This window comes from Gymnoscopelus braueri (assembly GCF_963280865.1).
Source record: "Gymnoscopelus braueri genome assembly, chromosome: 17".
Classification (NCBI taxonomy): domain Eukaryota; kingdom Metazoa; phylum Chordata; class Actinopteri; order Myctophiformes; family Myctophidae; genus Gymnoscopelus; species Gymnoscopelus braueri.
Window position 1 is genome coordinate 31,424,064 of NC_137617.1, and position 25,337 is coordinate 31,449,400.

The 25,337-nt window shown below is 41.0% G+C and overlaps 1 protein-coding gene across 8 annotated transcripts in view; it reads right to left on the minus strand.

The window, feature by feature from the left end:
• The window catches only part of arhgap17a (Rho GTPase activating protein 17a), a 49,471-nt gene extending 30,845 nt beyond the window's left edge, over nucleotides 1–18,626 (minus strand). For all 8 annotated transcript variants that reach the window (XM_080454374.1, XM_080454371.1, XM_080454377.1 and 5 more), the window contains exons 1-2: nucleotides 18,119–18,626; nucleotides 1,225–1,264 (exon numbers count right to left, since the gene is read on the minus strand). In XM_080454374.1, coding sequence (XP_080310500.1) covers nucleotides 1,225–1,264; nucleotides 18,119–18,171 — 93 coding nt within the window. In that variant the 5' untranslated portion in view covers nucleotides 18,172–18,626. The remainder of the gene's footprint in view (nucleotides 1–1,224; nucleotides 1,265–18,118) is intronic.
• Nucleotides 18,627–25,337: the final 6,711 nt, after the last annotated feature.

Consider the following 25,337-nt stretch of genomic DNA (forward strand, 5'->3'; position numbering starts at 1 on the left):
ACATGTGCATAGCCCTATATAAGCAACCATAACTTGGAAAAAAACATAATTTTGTTTTTTTCCAAGTTATGGTTTTGTCCATCATAAAGAGTGTTTCAATAAATGTATTTATCCTTTGTACATGATTGATCGACTCCATTCAGTATTGTGATTAGCTAGCAAGACACCGCCCACTTCACACAGGGTGTGATTATTTTTTTTTATAAGAAGTTTTTAATCTCAAAACTGCAAGGTTTCAGTTTCCTGAAGAGAACTGCCACTGCCGGAGCAAGAAATCACAAGCCTATGCCATGGCTTCTGTCTCAACTCTTATCACCCTTGAGTTGCATTCAAGGGCTGTAAAATATTGACAAAGTCACGCTCAGGTTTCTAAGATAGCGTCGTAGCCAAAGAGCTCCAGACATGAAATATTTAGGAGCACAGGGCAAATTTTTAGGAGAATAATCTATGAAAAACTTTCCACATATTCCATGTGGAATATGTGGAAAGCCTATACAGGCTGTTTGTGACAACTGCACTGATGTTCATAGCATACTGCTTGAGATAAAGATAAGATAAAACTTTATAGATCTGCGGGGTAAGATTCAAGTGTCATAGCACCAACAAATAGCCATAAGAGTCAAGCAGAAACAAGTAAGAGCCAAACTAAGATAATACAATACAATATATATATATATTTTTTATAAAATAGATACACTTAAGGGCTTTTCACACAGGAAGTGACTCAATGAGAGACAAGCGGGCAGGTAGGGAGGCGCAGTCCCATGAATCTGTGATGTTTGTGCTCATTTCACACACACACGCCTGCCCGCAACAAGAGCTGGATCGTGGTCAACTTTCTTCTACGTGACATGCAGTGACACAATGACGTCACACAGTTTGAAGCAGGCGCAGATCGCCTGCCGTTTACTCACGGAGCGATTGTCTGTCTGTGTATGTATTGATTGTATTCACATGAGAAGCGCAGTGCGACCCCGCTGATCCAAGCGAGAACGCAGGCGTTGTGTCTCTCCCCGTAGGAAAAGCCCTTTAGACTTGCTTATTCATATTGTTGCGGTTGTTATAAAGGTTTCATATTAACAGCCAGTTAATGTTAAAATGGTGTAATAACAGGCAATCAAAAAGTTAACTTTACATTTCCAGTCTTGATGTTTACATAACTAGCTAAGCACTGTAAGAGTCCGTCAGTGGGTACATAGTTTGAGTGTCAAATTAATGTTTTACCTGCAGGAGGTCATCGCTGAGGACTTCAGTTTTCTCCGCCCTGTGGGTCAGAAACGCAACAGATTAGCATGAGCACTCAATGCACCAACTGGCATGTTGTCAATTATTTTTAAATCACATTTATGATTCAACTAAACAGTTTAGTTATGGCATGGGACCGAAGGCATCAGCAGTCTAGAGCAGTGCTTGTATGTATGTACTGTATCCCAAATCTATATTTGGGATGAAGGGCCGGGCAATTAACCAAAAATACACCGAAACCAATATTTAGAACCAATAACCGACATAAAATGAACTAATCAACATGAAAGAATTCCAATAGATTGTTTTATACCGGTAATCGACTAAAATCGTTCGTCTGATTAACCACAAGCCACAATAGCATACAAAAAATAATAATATAATAATTAATCGTAATCCATGCAAAAGTTTGAAGTAATTGCGATATTGATTTGAAGTCATATCGCCCAGACCTATATTGATGACATCAGGATGTTGCTCACAAACTGCACACCTAGTAACTTGCTATCCATAGCTACAGTTTGCACAGGGAAGCCACACCATTATTTGACCATTTCTTCTTGTTCCAACAAAACTGATTATTCTGACTCATTGAGGGATGATGACAACAGATTCATGCTTACAGTATATTGTACTGTGCTGTGGACAACAGTTATCTGTGACCTGTATCAAATGCCATATGTCACTCCCCCTACAGACTGTCTTGTACTTGCCCGAGGCCGCCATACCTTCTCACTCCCATTGAATGCCAGTGTGTACAGGTTTGTTAAAGCACATGTCATGTGACTTGGTCACAATCAAACACAAACACAAAAGCACAGACATCCCCCATGTCACCTTGCAGGTTGAAATGTAGCCTCCTATATCATTTGTTTTCAAGCTCTTATTGTTGTTTCTATTTTATCTGCATTTCTTTTCTACACTTTGGTTGTAGTAAATCACTTTCACCAGTTTATTAAAAGGGTTTTAGTAATATTGTAGTATCAATTAATCAACATAATTAAGCAATAATAATCTAGGCATGAGGCTGAAGGCCGAGTTTCAACAAAGCACGACTATAAAAGCCTACTTCACAAAAACATTAGCTAAATTAACTTTCTTTTTTACTCCTCGGAAGGCAAAATATGAGATGAGCTGTATGTGTTTGTTTGTTTGTTTCTCATTTAAAAAAAATCCCTCCCAGAAAAAGTGAGTAAAATTAAAACTACTTTGATACCAACAGTAGCCTAGGTTACAAGTAAGGTACTGTAAATGTGTTCAGAGTGCTAAATACAAGGTCAGAAATATATGTTGGTAAAGGCCTATAACACAACACTACAGTACTACTACAACTAATAATAATAATAATAATACATGTATTAGTAGTAGTAGTATTGTTTTTATTATTATGCTACCGAGTGCTTTACATATAGTATGAAAAAAAAAAGAACAAAACAACCACCCACGTGAAGAGTGTGTCAAGGACTTAATTTCTGCTGTGTGGTCTTGGTCTATGTAAAATGATCTATACGTACTACATGCAGGTGTCAGGACACGGGTGTCGGGTCCTGAAAGTCTAAATTCCACACTGAGCTTTAACAGTGGTTATAAACCATGGTTAGGTATTAATATGGGCATTCCTGGGAATGTTTAAACACAGGCCAGTTCACTGCAGCTCACCGTCATCACAAAGTGAAAACGCACAGATTTGCAATATACAAAAGCAGGAGTTACATAATTTCACCAGACACAGGTCTGCTATATATCTCTTAACTTCAATAGCCCCATTTCGAAAGAAGGTATCAATAGCAATGATTAGAGTGATTTTAGAGTGGGAAATTAAGTAGCTACAGTGGTCAATTATCTGACACATGATACCTCTGTGAATACAATTGCGAGAACAGTTACCAAGAAGTCACTATCATTATGTTATTCATCATCAGATTAGATAGCATCATCAAAATAAAGTCCTTGCCATTTTTTTTTTTTTTTTACCCATTTTTACCCCTTATGCCTTATGCCAATTAATTCCTCCCCACACACATTTGTGTGTTGTCACTGCTGTTGTATCCTACAGACCGGTGAGGAGCCCCCACCGGGAGGACGTAGAGCCTTCGTCCCACTCCTCCCGTCCAACACTCCCTGCCGACAGGTGCCGCCGTAGGAATACGTGCAGTGACTAACATCACCCTCCCCGCCCGACTTCCCTGCCCCCGAACACGGGCCAATTGTGTTTGTATCTAGACGTTCGACAAAGCTGGATTGCACCACGGTGGATTCGAACCAAACAACCTCCGTGGGCGGTGGGCAGGCATTTCACCACCCGAGTGCACAAGTTCTCATTTTCTATTAAGAAGTAAAAGTGTTGTAAGTAGTGGGACTGCCTGGCTCAATTTGCCTTAGCTATCCCTTGCAATGTCATTGTCACTATTTCACGTTGTGTACATTGTGATGTTGATGGTGAAACAATATATTGTGCAGTCCTAGTTACCGAATTGAATTCTTGTTTATAGCTTGCCTTGTACACAACTGAACCTTGAATCATAATTGTGAAACTCTGTGGAGAATATGCAGAACGGTCTTTCTTTACCACACACATAAAACAGCCAGGATCAGGTTAAATCTGTAGCTCAACCACTTCCCTTTATCGCTCATACTCTTCCCGCCCCAAATGGTTCACTCACATGAAGCCTAAATGATTTTTTACAGAGGAAGAGACAACATTGAATTCCATGGAAGTCTTCACATTAGCGGGCTGCGCTGACTCATCAGTCAGCTCCACATTAAAAGCCTCTCATACTAGTTTAGAGGGAGGCCCATATTTTCTGTCTAACATACAGCTGGGTGGGTGGTCTTCTCTAGACAGCTGAGTGATGGACAGTCTCGTAGCCACATTGGCCTCAGACTGCTACACCTAATCAGCGTTCCACCAGCGTGGGTTTTTGTAGGCTGCCGATTCGCAGGCTGTTGATAATTTGTTTGTGTCAATATCAACCCTTAAGTGTGTCATTTCCATGACAATGCAAGATTGTATATGTCTGAAAGGCTGGCTATGCCAGACTAGTCCCAAAACCTACAGCATTGCTAGGTTGCAAGGTTGGACAAGTCTCTGAAGGATGCCCTCAATGTTAGTGTTGGTCCCTTTCCAACAGACAGACAACCCCCTTTCTGCTTTTTCCTTTTATAAGTGCTGTGTTGCCATGAACTGACTGTTATATTATAGCTCCAGTCCACTATTAGGAAAAATGAATCAGGCATGCAAGTGTAGCCTATGTCAGGAAGCCCTACTGTTATGTACATAAAGAGGAGGCCAATCTGCAGCCAGAAAACTAAAATGAAGAAATCTCCATTGGTGTCTGGGCAAAGTTTCAGCCATTTCTTGGGCATCTATCCAAATTACAAAATGGACAGATGTAGGTAAACGGAACCAGGCAGTATTGCACAGAGTTTGTAGAGGTTTTCAATAGTCAAACTGAAGCACATTTCACGTGCCTTCCAGTTGCACAGACAGACTTTTTCCAGCACATCGTAGTTTCAGCAGTGTACCACCCAACACAAAAACCACACCCCACTTAAAATGATTCTGCGATAGGGCTAAAGGTCCTTACACACCGGGGCGATTTTTTTCATGCGAATAATACGTTTTTTTTTAAAACCTTATAAAGTCAATGCAAGCTTCCACACCAGTTTCGCGGAGCGAAAAAAGCGTCTTTTAATTATTCGGAACGAGTCCGAATTTTGCGTATATTCGCATATTCGCCGGTGTGTAACCGCCTTAACAGTTTGTGAAACCATATCAAAATGTTTGTGATAATAGCCTAATAGTTATCTGCACAAGTTAAGTTCAAGCATTGTCGAGGCCTTTTAACCCATTAAAACCGGGAACACGTCTGTGTATCCACTTAGTACTTTGGCTATTCAAAAATAGCATATATACAAGCTCATAGCGCGGCGCAGAGTGCCGCGCTACGAGCTTGTAGATCTGCTTTTTTTGAAAGATCTTGAAGATTTGTGCAAATCTTTGAATATATATACTTTTTCAAGCAAACATTTTTAACTTAAATATTTGCTCCTGGGGGGTCCCTGGAACAAAATATTTTGAGATGGGGATCCGCGGCCAAATTCATATAATTTTGGGGGTCCTTGACATGAAAAGGTTTGAGAACCACTGATATAGCAAGATTTTTTCAACAAAAACATAAAATGATTTAGAAGACATTTGTAAAATCGGCCTCCAGGTCTGAATGGGTTAAAGCACATTCCTGACCATAAAAACAATAGCCTACATTTTAATCTGACCATTTTCAAAGATAAACAGAAGATTCATGAAAACTGCAAACAGTACAAACCTCCATACGCCTATTTTTTGTCAGCATTCAACAAGTTGTGGTTTGTCATAAGCCATAACTGGCAGGCCTGACAGTGTGTCTCTAGTCTGCACCCAGCCCTCCCCTCCCCTCTTCTGAGCCTATTAATAGTAGGCTAATAGTTGGGCTTGGAGAGGTCAGACAGATTAGATTAGTTAAAGGGAGAAGGGGCTGGGAAACTGCTCTAATGGCTTATCAACACTCCGTCACACAGACCTGAGACCAGGTCGGCTTCGCTACTGTGTAGTGGACTAAAAGTCCTAGTTATGTGTGATTTTGATCTGCCTTTTGCGCTTATCGCATGTGAAGATTGTTGGCACGATGGGGTCAAATGCACAACTCTTGACATCAGCCTGGTGCCATGGTATTGCAGACACAAACGGTTGTCACGATCATGACATTTTACTTGACGAGTAATTGTCGAACAAATGTGTGTTTTCTGGCATTGGACATTGGAAGGTATGAATTAAAATGTAATTTCTGATTGCCTTTTAGGCTTTTTAAACACAAATTGCACAGATATGACAAATAACTTTAATATACAAAGAAATGACAAACAATGACCGGAAACAATATAATTTTATACTTTCAAATGTTCTTAGAAATAGTGGAAATCTACGACCTCACATCTTGTCAAATCGCAACGAGATGTGAGCTTGTAGATCGTCTACTGGTATTTACACCATTTTTTTTAATGTTTGAAAATGATGGTGGAACAGCCTACATCTGTAGATGATAACTGATACTGAAAGTACAGATTATTATTTCGTTAATATCATTGGCTTGAATGGCTTCTGGAGAAACAACATTTTTCAGTTGCTTGTCACTTCCGCTTCGCGTGCAAGGGGACGGACAGTCCATTATTAAACATATGGGTAATTTGTTTTGTGTCCGATTATTAATAATTATTTCTAGGCTTGAAAGTACATATTTTCATACATATCAGACATACCGCCCGGTACACACAATACACAGATATAAAATACATCCTATGTGTTTGCGACAAGTCTTTAATAGAGCAGCAAATGGACCATGAAGTTAGATTATTTAAAATAAATTATTCATGAGCTTGCTTGATTCAGCTGATAACTATTCATTGATTACAGATCTCTCTAGCCTTCGCCATGAAAGGAACCCTAGTCTGTCTCCTCTCTGCCTTATGTGTAAGATTGAGGTGGGAGATTACATTCACTGTATGGTCATGTTATAAAATGTAACGATATTGGTTGGGCATTGTACAACAGCTGAATGTGATATTTGATACAGAGATTGATACAGAGATTGAACTTGATTCCGTTTGTTTAATTCTTGGACTTCCTGATAAAAAGATTGTTAATACGTTTCATGAATGCTTCTTCAACCTTCAAACCTATGTTGCAAAGAAACTCATGAAAACAACTATAAGTTGGTCAACTTCAAGAGAGTCAAGACCTTCTGAATGGAGTGGACTGATCGAAATGGCAAATGAGCACCAAATTCCCCACAAATTGAATTACTTATTGAAGAAGATTATTGAAGTGTTTGCCGCAGCCATGTGAGTCAAGTCTAAGCGTGTGCGTGCGTGCATGCGTGCGTGCGTGCGTGCGTGCGTGCGTGCGTGCGTGCGTGCGTGCGTGCGTGCGTGCGTGTGTGTGTGTCACTGTTCTGCATTTTGATTATGTCAAATATGAAATGTTGAAAAGATAAAATAGGAGCCTCAGCTAAATAATATGAAAATATGGGAGTTGTTTAAAGGGATGCTCTGAAAAGACTACCGGTACATTACAGCTCATTCTAATGGTGTTATGTTGAAATGGGAAAATGTGTGTATTTAACTTGGCAAAACAACACAGGCACACAGCGATGTCTGACTGACACATTTAGAAAATGTTGTCTCCCACCCATAATTCCTGTCTGCAGGCCTGAACAGAGTCATACTGCAGTATCGGCACGCACTTTGAGTTTACCGTGGCGTGTTGATCACTTTGAGAATGCCATTAAAAAAGGCAGGAAAACTGGCCAGGGTTTTACTTAAATCAGGTGTTTCTCCTGTGACTGTTGGGCCTGGCCTGACAGATACTTCCAATGGCCTCATATTGTACACAGGACGTTGCTTGACATGAGAGCACTCAGCACGTCAGTAATTCACAAGCATTTGAAAAGCGCTTTCCACAGCATAAAGCCTGGTTTCCATTTACTGTTCAGTGCTCGGATTAAGTCTGGAGCTCATGTACTGAAATAACAAATAATAATAATAATAAAATGGACATCCCTCCTTTGGGGTATTATTTTATACACCTCATTTCTTTACCTCATGTACATAATGTTTGGATGGATATGCTATGTGTAAATATGTATACTGTAATTTTGCACATACAAATGAATGCACAAACACAGACCGATTCCGTATCTGCTCTGGGCCAGATCTACAAACTGTTAACATTAGATACTTGACCTGTCCTTGGTTTACAGACAAACAATGGATACTTAATTTTGTTTAGTTTTTTATCAGCGTGGTTTTAAATGACAAAAACCTGATTAGAATTCATCTTTTGTTATCAACAGTAGCAACTCAGCAGCTAAGTTTATTTAATTCATCATTATTGCATTTAGCATTTTAGTTAGCACATGCCTAAAACAACCTCAAGCTAAATTAAAAAACGGATAGCTAAATAAGAGCCAGACAATTTGTGCCATTCATAATCCGATTAGACGATTAATAGTTTCAATAATCGATATACTATCAAAATCGTCGTTAGTTTCAGCCCTTTACCATAGCCTGGAGGGACGATTGCTCTGTGATTGGCTAGTTCCTTGTTAGGCCAACTGAGGATAATGCTGCAACTTCATCACTCTCAGTCTATGCATCCGTGGTACAGTACATGTGAAGGGAACAGATAACTCTCTCATGCATGTAGTTCAACAATGGGGAGTCAGTCACCCAGCCAGACAGTAGTAAATCAGTCAGTGATATGGACTCATATTGTCCGGCAGATCAGTATTCCAAGCCGACCTACATGATTATAGTTGCCACAAGCATATTGGTTAGTATGTATTTTCATCAGAAGGGCAAGATGACTCACACACCGAAGGTCATGCATCAGTCATAATGACTTCAGCAGACAAGCACAACAAACAGCCTGGAATGTTGTCATATCAACAGAACAGATTACGTAATAACAGTACACAGTCATAAATCATACAGGGACAACAGGATCTCACGAACTGCCTTGGGCTGCATGAATATGGCTAAAATGCGCAGCCATCTTTATTGTAGTTTGGACATTGTTGCAATCATCTCTCTTGGTTCTATTATGGATTATAGTTTTAACCAGATAACTACCAGATGTTCTGCATACATTGAAATCCCTATGGTAAAAAAGCATTGAAATAATAATAATAATAATAATAATAATAATAACAACAATAATAATTACTTTATACAACTCATTTCTAAACCTCATGTACATAATGTTTGGATGGATATGCTATGTGTAAATATGTAGATACCATTACCCTGTCGTCTTTTTTTTATTCCCTTGCCCCCCCCTGTCTCACAAGAAGAATGTGGTCCATGCATTACCTGGCAGAGCCACTGGGCACCACAGTTTCTCCACATTTTGTTGTGTAAATATCTTGACCGAGCAAGCGCCAATAGACAACCCCAAAATATCATGTACTGAATAGGAGCTGTGAACAGAACACAGGACCCACTGCCCAAAAGGAGAAAAATTAAGGAAAAACTATCTGTAAGTATGAATGAACTATAGTAACCTTGTGACAGTGGTGGTGGACAGCTGCTTTCAATTACAACACAGAGACAGAGAAACCAAGACTGACTGGTGGAGGTGGGGGGGGGGTGGGGGGAGAGAGGGGAAGAGAGATACATGGCATGGGGGTGAAAGGGCCCAGTGTGCCAAACCAGAATCGTCAAGTGCAGGAGCATTTTTCTGGAGGGACGCCCCGAGCCAAGCTGGTGACGTCTAACATGTACCAGAGAGAGAGAGGATCTGCAAGCTGCCAGATCCTCAGGATCCAAGAGACTGGAGGGAGGAGGATATATGAGCCACATTGGCCATAATGAAGAACAGTGGATACACAGAATACAGACACACATGCACGCCAATGCCCCCCCACACACACACAGCTCAAGTGTGAAGCTGCTGTCTGGAATTCTTGTTCTGGTTTACACTCGCATCATGTTCAACAGCTCCTGACGTATCCCTGACTGTAGTGTCCATGCAGCTCATGTTTAAAACTGAACCCGCCCGTCTCTCTGGGCACAGACACAACACTATGGGTCACAGACTACCGGTGTGATTTCTGATTTGGTCATTGATCCAGTACGCTGGGGATCACTGTATTAAAACGACGACACTGTGCGAAAGCGGCATAGTCAACATAAACACTGCATATAGGTGAGGCAGAAAATAGGCTTGCCCTGCCAGCCCGTATCCCAGAGGCACGCAGAGGCACAAAACAACAACAAAACAACAATTGTTTTGGTCCACATCAGCTGAGCCAGCGTGAATGGAGTTGACCCCACTGCAGGCATAACGGTAGCAGGGAGTGTACAGCCTCTGGAGAAAGTCACTGTGTGGCTATGTACCTACTCCTCTGCACACGGTCTGATAATGGTAGCCATAATAATGGTAATGGTAGCCATGGAGACCTACTATCAAAGGGGGGGTGTAAATGAACACCGTGACCATAAGAACAATACAACAACTGTTACCAGGCCACGGCACACAATCAGTAGGGATAAAGAGGAGTAGGTGGGGTCGTGTCTGTTGTTTGCAACTGCTGGCAGCTCAAGGCTCATAAAGGTAATGGATACTGGGGCCAGATGAAAGGGGAACAGGAGAATAATTGAGTGACTTCAGCAGCTCTTTGGTTTAAGTAGCCTAGGGTTGATATAGTTGTATGGGCTATTAGGCTTACATTAGGCTTGCGCTGTAGCAGTCTAATCTGACATTAGAGAGAGAACTGGAGGGGTGTTATCCAGTGTTTCTTGTAGTGGTAAAACCATGAGCGCGACTAATGGGGTTGTAGTTCAACCGAATGCAGGTTGCAAAAAAGAATGCAGCACATGTAGAATCGCTAAGTGGCACAGTTCTTTCCAGGAGGCATGGGCAATGAATGCACAATGACACAAAGCAACCAAATATGTTACGCACATTGTTCTGTGTTATACCTACCTACGATCATGATGGAGCCAAATACATTATAATATAGTATTATGATAAGCAATATTACACTGGCTAACGTCATCTCTCATGCATCATGACTGACACACCTCATCTCCCTCGAGGCCCAGGCGGGGTGAGAAACACTGGAAACACCCGAAAGGAGCCGAGCTACCTGACTGAGATCAACAGAACCTTTCCTGGTGCCTTTCTGTTTTAGTCAAGAACTATCCATTTCAAATACCCTGCCATGCTATTTTGTGAGAGTATGTCTCAATAATTAGAATAATTAAATACCAATGTAATAAATCTGAGTATTTTCCAGCACTTTATTCAAAATCCAAATACATTTCTGATCTTGGAAATAAATTATTCAAATTCATTCTCAAGGGTTTCCGGCACCTGTATGAGCCCTGACATGTCAGAGATTACTCATCAGCTCATCTATGCAGGTGTCTTTGCTTTCACAGATCCCTGGTCTTCACACGACTACAAATCTTATCTCCAGATTTACCGCGGCATGACTCGGCTTCTAATCAGCTGCCTATTTAAACTGTGATTGGTCCAAACCGCAAGATGAGTTGATGACTTCCTCAGCTACTGTTAAAGTTATCAAAGGGCTGATTTCCTGACAAACAGATGGTGAGGTCACCATCTCAGACTAGCTCAAATCTATGCTGTTAAATAGGCAGACTAAACAAAGTTGATCTCATCATGTCTTCTGGAGAGCTTAGTTTGTTTGTTCGTCTCTGTACACCCCACCCTATCCCAAGTCTATATCCTTCCACAGCACTCGTGCCCTGCTTTTGCGTATACACTAAAGACAGTCCTCAACTAAAAAATGTCTTCATCGACCAATAGTCATAGCAATTTGACGAAGAAGTTAGTTGTTTTTATTAACAAAATCTGTACAATTATGTCATACGGTGAACACCAAGATTTTCAGGTTGGTGAGGTTGAGAACTGATTCTACAGTTGATTTAACAATGGCTATTGGAAGCTATTAGACTGGCAGAATTAAAGCGTTATATCAGAGTTTGAGATGTAGATGGAAAAAAGCATAACAAATTACTAATCAACAAATAAAGTCTTGGTCAACGAGGACCAAGCTGATAAATGTATCAATTCACTGGCTATGAGAGGACATTTCATCAAAAAGGAAATGTGTGCATTTTGCAAGCATTTTTGGATCTGAACAGAAGAAGGTTATTTTCTGCACTCTTGGATATGGTGTCTCGTTAGCACTTCAGACCAACCTGTAAGTAACCAGCATGAATGCGTGTTAGCAGCAGGGAGTTCAAAGGGCTGATTAGAGAAACATCCTTCAGCTACAGAGAATGCCATTCATTTTCCCTGGCAAGTTGTTTTCACCGACTCTCTACCTAATGTTTTCTTTCTTACAAACACACATACAGACACACGTGCAATCTCCGTTTCAAGAATTCTCCACTGCTGCCCCCCCCTCCACCCCCCACCCCGCACACACACACACACACACACACACACACACACACACACACACACACACACACACACACACTCTCTCGCTCTCTCTCTCTAGAAACGCAAGCACTTTTCTGGGAGGCCATTTCCTGTTTGTAGAAGAAGAAGGGGAGATTTCCTCTGAGCGGCTGGACACAGTGTTCTGCCTTCGCACAATCACAGGAACCCAGGGGGAGGACTGAAGGACCCTCCATTCAAACTTTAGTAGACGAACACTGGCTTCTTGTAGGCAGCAGGCACACACACATACCCCACAATGTACTGGACTAATCCAAGTACTCACAGGGCAAGCACTTGCTCAGGAAGGTATTGGCCTGTGTGCACAGCTACTGTGCACCCTCATGCATATATTTACTCTTATACGCACACACACACACACACACACACACACACACACACACACACACACACACTGAAATGTGTACCGCACATGTAGGGCTGCAGGAACATTTTTGTATAATAAAACTTTTGAGAAGTGGCAAGTTCTGGGCTGAATCGGGGGAAAAAAAGATTTTGAATCAGTACAAAACTTTTTTTAATCGAGAACCATTTGTTTTGAAAAAAAAACTGAAAGAAATCAAGAATCGGAATCGAATCGTGAGATAGCAGAAGATTCACAGCCCTACGCACATGCATAGGTATGAGTGCATAAGCATGTACTAACACAAGCAAGAAATACAGGTATTCATGTGCACGCATATACTGTATACACTATACAGTATATACACAATACATGCAGACACAAATATACTCAAACAGAAACGTCTGCTTTCTGCATTGCACACCACTCTCCTGTCCCAATTCATTGCTGGTAAAATACAGTCAGGAAACGATGAGTATTCCAGCAGCCCCGCTACCATTGATCCTGAAGCCAAGGCTGTGGAGTGGACCACTGATGCAGATTCACTCTGTAGACTGTGCAGATAAGGTTACAGTCAAATAAACAGCAGGATTTGCAAAGGGGAACAGCAGCTCTTGCGTATGAGTGCACCTCTGCCAACTCCACGTTGACTTTGCCAATCCAATGACTCAAATTGCTATGCATAACAACCAATGCAAATTGCTTTGCTTAACAACCAAGAAGTAAGCTTAGTAGTAGAAAAAGAAGCTAGGGTTGTATTTGCAAACTAACCTTTTAACAGTTTAATACAAATGACCTAAAGTAAATGGCCCTTGTGCCATTTATGGGTCAGTACCAGATAGTGCAGGAACCTGGCTTTTCTGTTGGAGGGTGAGATCAGGTATGGAATTAAGTTATGAAGTGGCCACTTCCCATCACAAGTTTAATCGAATTATGCCCCATGACACAACCAAAAGGCTCAACAGCAATATTAAAGTGTTCCCATTTTAAAACCACTCCCCCACATGACATTACGCCAGTTCTTAACACATTCCCTGCCATTGACGGAGATCTCGTAGTTTCAAATCCAACACTTGACTGCCATTGACGGAGATCTCCGTCAATTAATACAACTTTTTTTTATTTATTACTCTAGAGGGCGCTCTTTGCTAATCTATGAATGATCCCTTGACTGCGAGAGAATGATAGAAGCAGAAATGACATCATCCCCAAAAAGTCACTCCATCATCCACTCCAATGTTATGAGATGTAGAAAAACACAGCTAGCTCGGATTTCTTCTTTTTTTGATGAATACAAGCCATATTCAACTGCCGATAACAACAGAATGGACGATCACGGTAAAACAGTTTTTGTTCCGGTGGATAGACGAGACCCTCCCCCTCCCCCCAGACAGCCTTTTGTTTACAGGGGGCACGAACCTCTAGCTAACGAAATATATATATATACCTTACAGCACCTTAAGTACACATTCAAACCTGTATGATTTTGTAACATTTCTATTCTATTTGTGAGATACTTCTCAAGGAGTCTTCTTGCCTGAAGCAGAATAAATATGACCGAAAACAATCGGATGTTCGGCTGGCAGTCTCATCCAGAGAACAGCCGAGTAAGCTTCAAGATGCCCAGTTTCAAAGTGGTCAACAGATACCTGCACAATGCACATCAGTTTCATAGTGGTCAACAGAAACTTGCACAATGCACATCAGTTTCATAGTGGTCAACAGATACCTGCACATCAGTTTCACAGTGGTCAACAGATACCTTCACATCAGTTTCACAGTGATCAACAGATACCTGCACATAATTCTGGGACATATTCTTCATGTTCACCACAAGAATGTGTGTCACAGGTGAAAATGTAGGAGAGAAAAACATCTTTGAGAGGGCTGTCTCCCACCCATGCCCGGTTTGAAGATGAAGTCTACAATGTTCTCATCCCTTCAATGGCTATAGATTGACCTGACCTAAAGGTAAGGCAAAGGAGACACAACACTGACAAATAGAACTGAATGTTTTGGTCAAAAGTGATTAAAAATATAAATACATCAAAAATTATAATATTTGGATAACTTGATGTATTAAATATTTCATTTATACATCTGTGTATCAAAAGCTTAATATGGGCCGACTGCATATCGGGTGCCATGCTGTGCTGGGCTGACAGAGGTGCTAATACTGTTGACTCCCACATGCTTGCACACAGACACATTCATGTATGTACTCACACATCGTCTCTGACTGACACACACATGCACACAGCAGCACTCATCACAACAACCGCTGGCCAGGTTCACGTGATGATAACATCCTCCGACAGCTCAGTGCTGTCCCTCCTGTCCTCCCACACAGGGCAGGGCTCATCATTTCTCAATTTATGAGATCCTGTTACAGGGACAGATCCTCAGTCATCAGGACATATCAGCATAAGAACATTTGTAGAGCCAGACAGATTATAGTTTGGCCGATTATATATCGGTCATTATTTGCCTCTTTTTTTACATTAGAATCGGCAATTATGCACAATATGTAGCCGACGATGTGTCCCGATTTTTAACCTTTAAAAAAAAGCAGATCTACAAGCTCACAACACGGCACAATCCAACATGTTGTGAGCTTTATAGTATTTTTTTTTAGTTCAATTTATGTGAAAATTTATTGTTTTACTTGTTTATTGCGCGAAATCTCTGTCTGTGTCCCTCTGTCTGTAGTTCACGTATCTTGAGAACCGACCGACCGACCGACTTCAAAATCGGCCCACACGTAGCTGATGACCTGAGGGAGTGTCATGCCTGGTGTCGACTCGAGTCAGTCGGACGTCCAGATCCGCCGATCCGACCGATACCATATACAGGTATATGGACTGGAGATCCGGTTGTCCAGAACTGCCGATCCGACCACTATGCCCAATATAGGCATGCCCATATATGGGACCGACCGACGTCAAAATTGGCGAGCGTATCGGCAAGGACCCGAGAGCATGATGCGTGCACCAAGTGGAAAGTCGGTCGGATCAGCGGAACTCCCAAAGAGCTGCAAGAGATGCTCAGCGCCACTGTTAATTGTTCATCCTAGGGGAAACACTGCTGATAATGGGTGGTCTAGGTCTCTCCACAACCAGGATGATCAGACCCCGAAATCTGGCACTGGTCAGGCTCTAAACATTTACAAATATGCCAAGCTAGACCCCCAGCCCCCCCATGATCAAGTTCCCCCACTCCATGAGTGACATGATTTGACATCGGAAAGTAGTTTCAAAGTGAAACCCTTTATTGGGAAAACAAAACTCAATCAACAATCTTCTGGATGTTTATCTGTTATTTCTAAAAGATATCATCTCTCTGCCATCTGCTTCATCTCTCCAAAGGTGAATGAATCCATAATCTTTTAGGGCCGTATCGCGGCTAGACAGGGAGAATTAGTCAGCTGATACTTATCTACGTAGACGTAGCTTTTAAAGACATTAAATTATTTTATGGGTTGGGTTGAAGGTCCTGTTTCATATGGTGTCTCAAATTGACACTATGACATGTATATGAAGCTTGAGTGAAAGTATGCCTTGAAATTGCACATCCATAGTACTAATATATCCCATTAGTCCTGTTACATTGCGTGTTACATTATCTAGTTCAGTTTCACCGGGTATAGTAGTCTAACTATTTGCCTTCAAAAGAATAAGCCACTTTATTGCAGAGTGCAGTATACAGTAGGTTTTACACAAGGAATTTGCCCTGGCAGATGGGACAAATGACAGCCCCACAATTGGATGATTAATACAGACAACAGGCAAAGCACATGACATCATCATGGAAATGAGATCTCACATACAGTGCAGCATGACATCGCAGAACATAGCTTCATTCAAAAAGCAGATTACATTAGACACTCAAAATAACTAGCACTAGTCGAGTTCAAGTGGTTTGCTATTCTTTCCCATGCACTGATATTGGTCTGTGCATGAACCTAGAAGACTGGTGATGTAGCGTTCCGAATATGGGCTTAGGTTGAACAACATCTCAATGTTGTTTGATTATGGCCATCACCGTCTCCATAGGGATGAGCTGCGATGGACAGCAGGCTACTTGAGAATGACGTGCGTTGCTGATTCATAAGGGCAGTCAGTGGTTCTCAACCTTTTCAGGCCGCGATCCCCCAAAATAATCATATTTGAACTGGGGAGTCAGGACCCTCCCCCCCCCCCCCCCCCCACCCTGACAAACACTTGGAATTGAAGGAGTTGAAGCATTACATTTTGTTTGTATATTATCCACAGATAAATATTGTGAAAATAGCAGATCCACAAGCTCACAACGCCTCACGTTGTGAGCTTGTAGATCAGCTATTTTCAAAATTTTTGCCTGTTTCTTGTATTATTTGACAATTTGGCCAATGTTTGACCAGTTTTTATAGTAGTTTGTTGATTACTTTTGATGCAGTAATGGTCTCTTTTTTTTTTTTTAGGCATTAAAAAGGTCACTCCACTGTCATCTGGGGACCGCCCCCGCCCCCCCCCCCCCCCCCCCATCATGTGGCTGAGAACCACTGCATTAGGGTGACGTGACGACGAAATCTGATTACTCATCAAGTTGTGTGAGTGCACTGTGCGCTCACTCATGCACACAAAAATACTTGAGCAAATGCATCCGCCACATCACAGCGATATTAAAAGCCGTCCCAACCTCAATGAGTCGCTGTCAGTAATAAAACCAAATGCGTGGCGTTATATATTATGCCTCTATGTGTTAACAGCATTCTAATGGACGGACGGACGCTTCTTTGTTGGAATTTTATAGACGCATAGGATATAAAACAGTTAAATTAATAAATGTACTGTATGTGACCGTGACGTGTAGGGAAAGCAAATAATGCTGACACTTGTACGATGAAGTATAAATGAGGCTTAACTTCACTGAAACCAGCAGCAGCAGGTCAGGCTAAGCTAAACTTGGAAGAAATGTACTTGGTGACAATTGACAAACTATGATGTCCAGTCCAATGACGTTATAATAACGTTGCAGTGGTGTAAAGTAACTAAGTACATTTACAAGTAGCCTAATGTACCTTAAGTACAATTTCGAGGTATTTGTACTTTACTTGTACTTCGATACTTTTACTTCTCCACTACTACATCTCTCGGATGAGGCAAATATTATACTTTTACTCCACTTACTCCAAAACTTTAGCAGATTTTGATTATTACAAAACATACATTAACCACTGAAAATAGCCAATCTACAAGCTCACAATGCGTAAATGCATCAAAAGATTTTAATACATTATATACATAATGATACCTTGAGAAACGGGACATTCTGCATAACGAGTACTTTTACTTTTAGTACTTAAAGTATATTTTGATGCCAATACTTTTATTCAAGTACATTTTGAATTCCGGACTTTTACTTAACAGAGTATTTCTACGTTAGTATTGATACTTTTACTTAAGTAAAAAACATTTGAGTAGGCTACTTTTTCCACCACTGTAGATAACGGTACTTGCCTGCCGACTGTTTGATTGGCGAGCTGTTTCATCCGATTGAACTGTTTCTTCATTTTCAGTCCCTTTGCTTTGTGTCGTCTCAGAACGGGACACTTCTTTGGTTTGTCATGAAGCTCGGTACTGATCCCCTCCTTTACGTTCTCCTCGCGTTCGTTAATACGGTGGCAGAGGTAAAAGAACAAGCGACATCCATTGAGCAGCCCCCCAAAAAGGATCTAATACAGTTGGTTAGCTTGGCTAGCCTCGTAGGGCTAGCCTTTTCTAATTTGGAAAAAAATGTCTAGGAAAAAAAAAGCATTTGGGGTGACGGCATGATGATCCCCCTCGAAACTCCCTCTCTCTCCCGTGCGTGAAAGTCGCACATGAAAGCACACGAATCCACTTTCACTGCTTGCCGCAGGTGATCATAGTTCGTCTTGCATGCCGACGACTAACTAACGTTGAGGGACTTAAAACTAGCAGTGAATGGATGTAATCCGTCCTGACGCTGACACACCACTGTTGTTCAGTGGACATAAATATGAACACGTTCGTCATTAAGCGTTACTTTAGCATTTCACTTCCGCTCGGCGGACTTCAAAATAAAGCCCCATTAGGTTTAGATTAGGTTTGAGAGTGACAATGTTTTTTTTTTTGTTTACTTAATTAATAATTTATATATAATCAGAGACTCCATTGCTCCAATCATTGCCCACATAATAAACCTCTCCATCAAACAGGGACGTATCTCCCAAGATTTAAGCTAGCGAGAGTAACCCCTCTGACAGAGGCAGGGGCGGCCTTTCCTATGTTTCACCCGTTTCAATGGACCCTTCGCTAAGCCCCACCCACTCCACTCTGTGACTGGTGGTGCGAAGTTAGTCACACCCAGGCCTGGCAGCGCCTGGCAATCTCTGCTTCTCACCCATTGACTTGCATGTTAAATGACGGCTTTTCCCCTTAAAAATAATCGATCATTTCAGCAGCAATAGCTTCAAAATCTCTTCTAAATCTAGTCAACAAGGCCTGCAGTAGGCTATGCACTGGACAAATGTGCATGACATTATTTCAATAAACTAAAAACACGGGAAATGTTAGAGGGAGTAATAGCCATGGATACACGACGGTCGTCTGTCTCGACCGTCATGGATGAATTTCAACCTGGTGTTTGCACTTTCTCCATTTATAGCCCGTACATCTACAGAAACGTTCATATTTCAAATATAAAGTGCTTATCCCATGGCCACGGATGTTACATTTATGTACGGGCTCTCAAAAGTACCCGTATCATCCGTATTGTTCAATAAAAAGCATTTTAATCTGATCGGTGGCCATTTTCTCCATATGCTTTCAAATAAGTGACCCTATCGGTTGGTAGGTGTATTGCACTCTGATACATTATAACTCTATGAGAAAATGGCCACCGATCGGATTAAAATGCTTTTTATTGAACAATACAGAATATACAGGTACTTTTGAGAGTCCCGTGCATCATTTTAACATCCGTGGCCATAGGGTAAGCAATTTATATTTGAAATCTGAACGTTTATATATATGTACAGACCGTAAATGGAGAAAGTGCAAACACCAGGTTGAAGTTGATCCATGACTGTAACAGGAGTTTTCATGTACCGCAGGGTAAGACTACAGTAGCAGTTAATAAATAGACGAACAAATGAATGAATATACTTTAACGTGCGGAATCCGAAACAGGCAGCGCTGTGATTCTGAATGTTGTTACGATTACGGTGATTAGTAGCCTATTATTGACACCACCTGGGCGAGTGAGTCGTGTCGTGTAACTTTCCTGACGTTAAGCTGTGTATGTGTTCAACAACACAGCCATTCAGCCTTGCAGTTTAAGTGCAGATATCAGCTTGGGAAAAGCAGCCTCCAACGGGTTTGGGTACGTGGTTCATAGTCACCATTGCGTTATCGTGGTATTCCTATTCTTGCTATTATGTTGCAAATGATTGTGTGTGTGCGGGCGAAATAACATTGACAGCTATGGCAGGTGACGAAAGCTTGCCAGACCTATGCCAGGCTAACAACGGTTGCTAAGCTGGCATTGGACAATCGCTTTTGGGGTGGGGTTTAGCGAAGGGTCCATTGAAACGGGCCCCGAACCTCAGGGTTCGGGGCCCGTTCGGGGCTTGAAAAAAAAAAAAAAAGTTTAGATTTTTATTTTATTTTTTCTCAAAATACAATTTTAGATTTTTTCGCAAACAAAATCCGCAAATTCCGCAAACAAAATCGGGGTGACCGTGTTTTGGGGCGATTAAAAAAAAAATATATATTCTTTTTTTTTTTTTTTTTCTGGGGGGTGGGGGGGTGCATAGGGGGCCACATATTAGCTCTTGAAACGGGCCCCCAGATCACTAAGGCCGCCCCTGGACAGAGGGGTTACTTTGGCCTCTGTACAAAAAAGGAAACAAATTAGACCCCGGCTACCGCCTTACCGCCTTAATTCTATTCTTAGTTCTATCTCTAAAGTTATGGGAAAAATAGTGTATGAACAGGTTGAAAAGTATCTTGCTGGAAAAAAGACTTATGTACGAATTCCAATCGGGCTTCAGTACATCTCATTCCACTGACCCATGCCTTCTCTATTTGAATTTTGAACGACCAGTCGACCACATCAAACATGAGGTGGATCCGGGCAAATACTGCGGCATGGTCATGCTGGACCTCCAAAAGGCATTTGACACCGTAAATCACTCTATCGGTTTTGATAGCACATCAGTGAACTGGATGCAATCTTATCTGGAGGGGAGAGAACAGGTGGTGGAGGTGAACGGATCCCTGTCCTCCCCCTACCAGTGAGCTGTGGTGTTCCGCAAGGAAGCATACTAGGGCCTTTACTGTTCCTAATATATGTAAACGACATGACATCAGCTTGTGACTGCAATTTGTTCTTGTTCGCGGATGACTCGGCTCTCTTGGTTTCAGACAAGGTCAAATTACATGTCGAAAAAATCCTCAGCTCTGAACTGGGTAAAAAATCTGCACCTGGCTCGCTGATTTCAAACTATCATTACACTTGGGTAAAACTGAATCCATTCTATTTGGGTCCAAAATAAACCTCTGCAAGGCAGATGGCTTCACAGTAAAAGTGGGTGACAATGTGATCACAAGTAGTAAAGAGGAAATTACCTACCTGAGTTACATTTTAGAGGCAAATCTTTCCAGTGAACAAAAGTCAACCAAAGAGCAAGATTTTTGTACAGGATTTCCTCACTGGTCAGTAGGAATACATTAAGGACTCTAGCAGGAACTAAAATGTGGAATGCCCTACCAACAGTCATAAAAAAGTGTAAATACTTACTCTCCTTCAAAACCACTCCAAAAGAGCACTTACAGGTGGCTGCAATTCGGAACTGGGCCTTGTAAAAAGTCATTACATTTTAAGTGCCTGGACAGTGATAGAATAATGTGTTAGCTGTTAATAAGTAAAATAAGTAATAAGTACAATTAGCTGTGACCTTTACTTTTTACAGATGCAATAATTATCATAAAAAGTTTCAAAACACTTGTATGTTCTACCACCATCCACTAGGCATTTGAAAATGTTCATAAATAAAGCGCTCGTGGTGGCTTAGCGCAGCCTCTGTAGGCCTAAGTTACAGAGGCTGCTGAGTAAGCATGCATGCTACAATAGAATTCTCAATAGAACACATATCCAAGAACAGCTGGCAGCTGGCTTGTTTTGAAGTCCACTGACAGGAAGTTGAACGCTTACTTAGGTCTCTCTTGACGAGTGTGTGTGTGTGTGTGTGTGTGTGTGTGTGTGTGTGTGTGTGTGTGTGTGTGTGTGTGTGTGTGTGTGTGTGTCACATAGGTGTGTTAACGGGACACCAGGCAGTCAGTAGTGTTGCCATGTCTACTTATTATAAGCGATTTTGGCTTATTGTTCTGTAAAGTTGCTGGTAAAAAATGGTAGTTGCAGGTTGGTGCTTTTTGGGCTAAGTGTAGCCTACTTGCATATTTAGGCTTGCGTCCAAATGTTTTAATTATTATTTAAACCAGTGGTTCTCAAATATTTTTCATGAAAAGGTTTTGTGCCAGCCCATGGAGCATTTGTGTTGTTAGAATGTTTCAAAACATCTTCCAAATATTCCCCATTTTATTGCAAGACTTTTTGAAAATAGCAGATCTACAAGGACGCGTTGTGAGCTTGTAGATCGGCTATATTCAAATAGCCGATGCAAAAGTGCTCATGTGGCCTTGCCCTAGTTGCTTCTTTTGGGCTTGTTTTCCTAGACCTGGTTACTTATTTCTCTCACAAAATATGGCAACACTGGCAAAACACAGCAGTAGTGCTGCCTTCACTGACCGCCAGGAAGTAGTACATGGAGCCTCGTCAGCTTACAGAGTCATAATCATCATAGAGTTATAATATTTCGGTTATAATAATATACCCCCCCCGGACGAATAGAAAGGTAAAGGGGAGAAAAAAGGGGGAAGAAAATGTGAACGAGGGACAGACAGCAAGAGAGATTGCATGATGATGATGATGATGTGTGTGTGTGTGTGTGTGTGTGTGTGTGTGTGTGTGTGTGTGTGTGTGTGTGTGTGTGTGTGTGTGTGTGTGTGTGTGTGTGCGTGCGCATGTGTGTGCATATATGTGGGTCGACTTAAAACGATGTGGTTTTTTTTGCTTAAAATGTCATTTGTTGACTATTAATTGAAACAAGTTAATTTGCACCACCACTTTAAATACATATTGTTCAATATTTACTGAACATAAGACCTACATACTTTTTTTTATAATGGAGTTGGAAAACTTAAAATCTATGTATAATATATAATATATACTAAACATTAAAACCACCTTGGTCTTAGTTTACACAGTAAACCAGGATTCATTTTCCTGATGCTCCAATATTTTAAACTCAGATAGAATTTTCAGTTATGTATAGTTTTACATTTAGCAATTAGCAGCTGAGGTGGTTTAAATTTCCAAAATGTTAGATGGACTGAAGAAAACAAAAGAGTTCCTCAATGGAAAATAGAAACAGTCGCAAGATTCACAACACTTGAGTTGCAATAAGAATTGAAGGAAACATACTCAGGCACTTGATGCAGAAAATACCTTGCAGTCACCAGGTAGGAGCTGCAATCACCTATGGCAGGAGGATAACTTATTTTTTTGTGGCATATAGCCATATACTGTATGGTCTTTTACAGGTATAACCACTGCTATATTTGACTGATTGCACTATAAATGTATAGAAATATAACCCACAAGAACCAAGCCATTCTGATGCAGAAAATACCTTCCAGTCACCAGGCACTGTCATCACTTTTTGGCAGGAGTAATAACGCAGATTATGGCTAATATGTAATATGGCCTTTTAAAGGTGTGTCCACAGGTTTATTGGTCTCATAATATTTTAAATATAACCAAGTCATTTTGAGGCAGAAACAATAACCTTTCTGTAGGTAGGAGCCACAATCACTTGGGCCTGGGCCTGAAGTCCACGATCATAACACCAGAGGCAGATCCACGAATCATGTTCAACCCAGATTTGGCTCAACAAAGGGAATGAACTCGTTCTCATGCTATTCAACAAAAATGTGGAATGCCCTACCAAAAGGAGTAAAGGAGTGTAAAACCCTACTCACTTTCAAAACTGCCCTAAAGATACACCTTCAGGAGGCTGCAATTCGAAAATGGCCCCTGTCTAAGTCTTAACCTACTTGTTGACTGTATGAGTTGTGATGGAAGACTAATTAGCTCTTTCATTGCTCTATACATTACTGTGCTGTTGTAGGTGTGTTCATCAGAGCTAAAAGTTACAGATATGGCCACTGAAACATTGATCTGATTGAGCTATAATGTGTGAAATGAACCCCCCAAGAATGAGCCTTTTTCATGATGCAGAAAATACCTTCCAGTCACCTAACCTCGCCATCACCAGTCTTCACCAGGTAGGAGCTGCTGGCAGAAGTAATAATGCATATTATGGCTTACGTGGCCTTTTAGAGGTATGTCCACTGGTGTATTGGTCTGACTGGGCAATAGTGTTTGAAATATATCCCCCAAGAATGACATCAAGTCATTTTGGGGCAGAAAATACCTTCCAGTGACCAGGTAGGAGCTGCCATAACTTTATGGTAGGAGGACAACTGCTTTTATGGCATAGCCTTTTACAGGTATAACCTGTATATTTAACTGTTGGGGCTATAATGTTTGAAACCAATAGTCCGGCTGCCGCTGAGGTGGGGTGGGAAATTTGGTCTATAGTTTTTTTTTTATTGGTCCAAAATATTGTAAATATACATACATTCATGAAACCACCTGCTGACCATCTGTTTTTTTAATAGGGACACGTGACCATACCTCTCCACTACAAAAATAGACTACTGAAAATGTCTTGGACCCAGACATTTTGTTTTCTATTAACATGTATTATTGAAATGTAATCTATAGGCCTAGTGTATATGTAACTTTGTTGCTAAGAGTTGAGTGTTGAGTAATTAGCATAATTAGCGTAATTAACCATTTATTGGCCAATAAAAGTAAAGTATCAATATCATCATGTAAAAATACTGTAAAAATAATTTTAGAAGTATTGGCATCAAAATGTACTTAAAGAACCAAAAGTGAAAGTAGCTACTCATTATGCAGAATGTCCCATTTCACAAGTTTTTTTTAATGTAGGAAAATCCTTTGAAAATAGCAGTTCACAACGTGCATCGTGACACGTTGTGATCTTGTAGATCAGCTATTTTCAAATAGCCAAAGTATATATAGGGCTTAAGTGGTTAATGTATGTTTTATAATCATAATCAAAGTCTACAAAGTTACTAAAGTTGTAAAATAATTGTAGTGCAGTAAAAGTACAATATTTGCCTTTGATGTGTGGTGGAGTAGAAGTAAAAGTATTGAAAATGTAAAATACTCCAGTAAAGTAAAAAAATACCTCAAAAGTGTACTTAAGTAGTACTTGAGTACATGTAATTGGTTAATTTCCACCACTGACACTGATTTAACTGTTTCTCTTGGCGTGTGTGTGCATCTCCATCATAGAGTTATAATATCCAATCAAAAACAAAAAGGGAAAACAGCGCCCTCTGCTGTTTTTTTCCTTTGAATCTGAGCTGCAGCAGTAGCGCAGCTCGGAATCTGTTCTTGAGAGATTTTAATATATCTAGAGGGCGGACTGCCCCGCCCCGGCCGCCCCCACCTATTCATTTCAATGAAAGTTGCTCACAAATTTGCTCCAATATTGGAGCC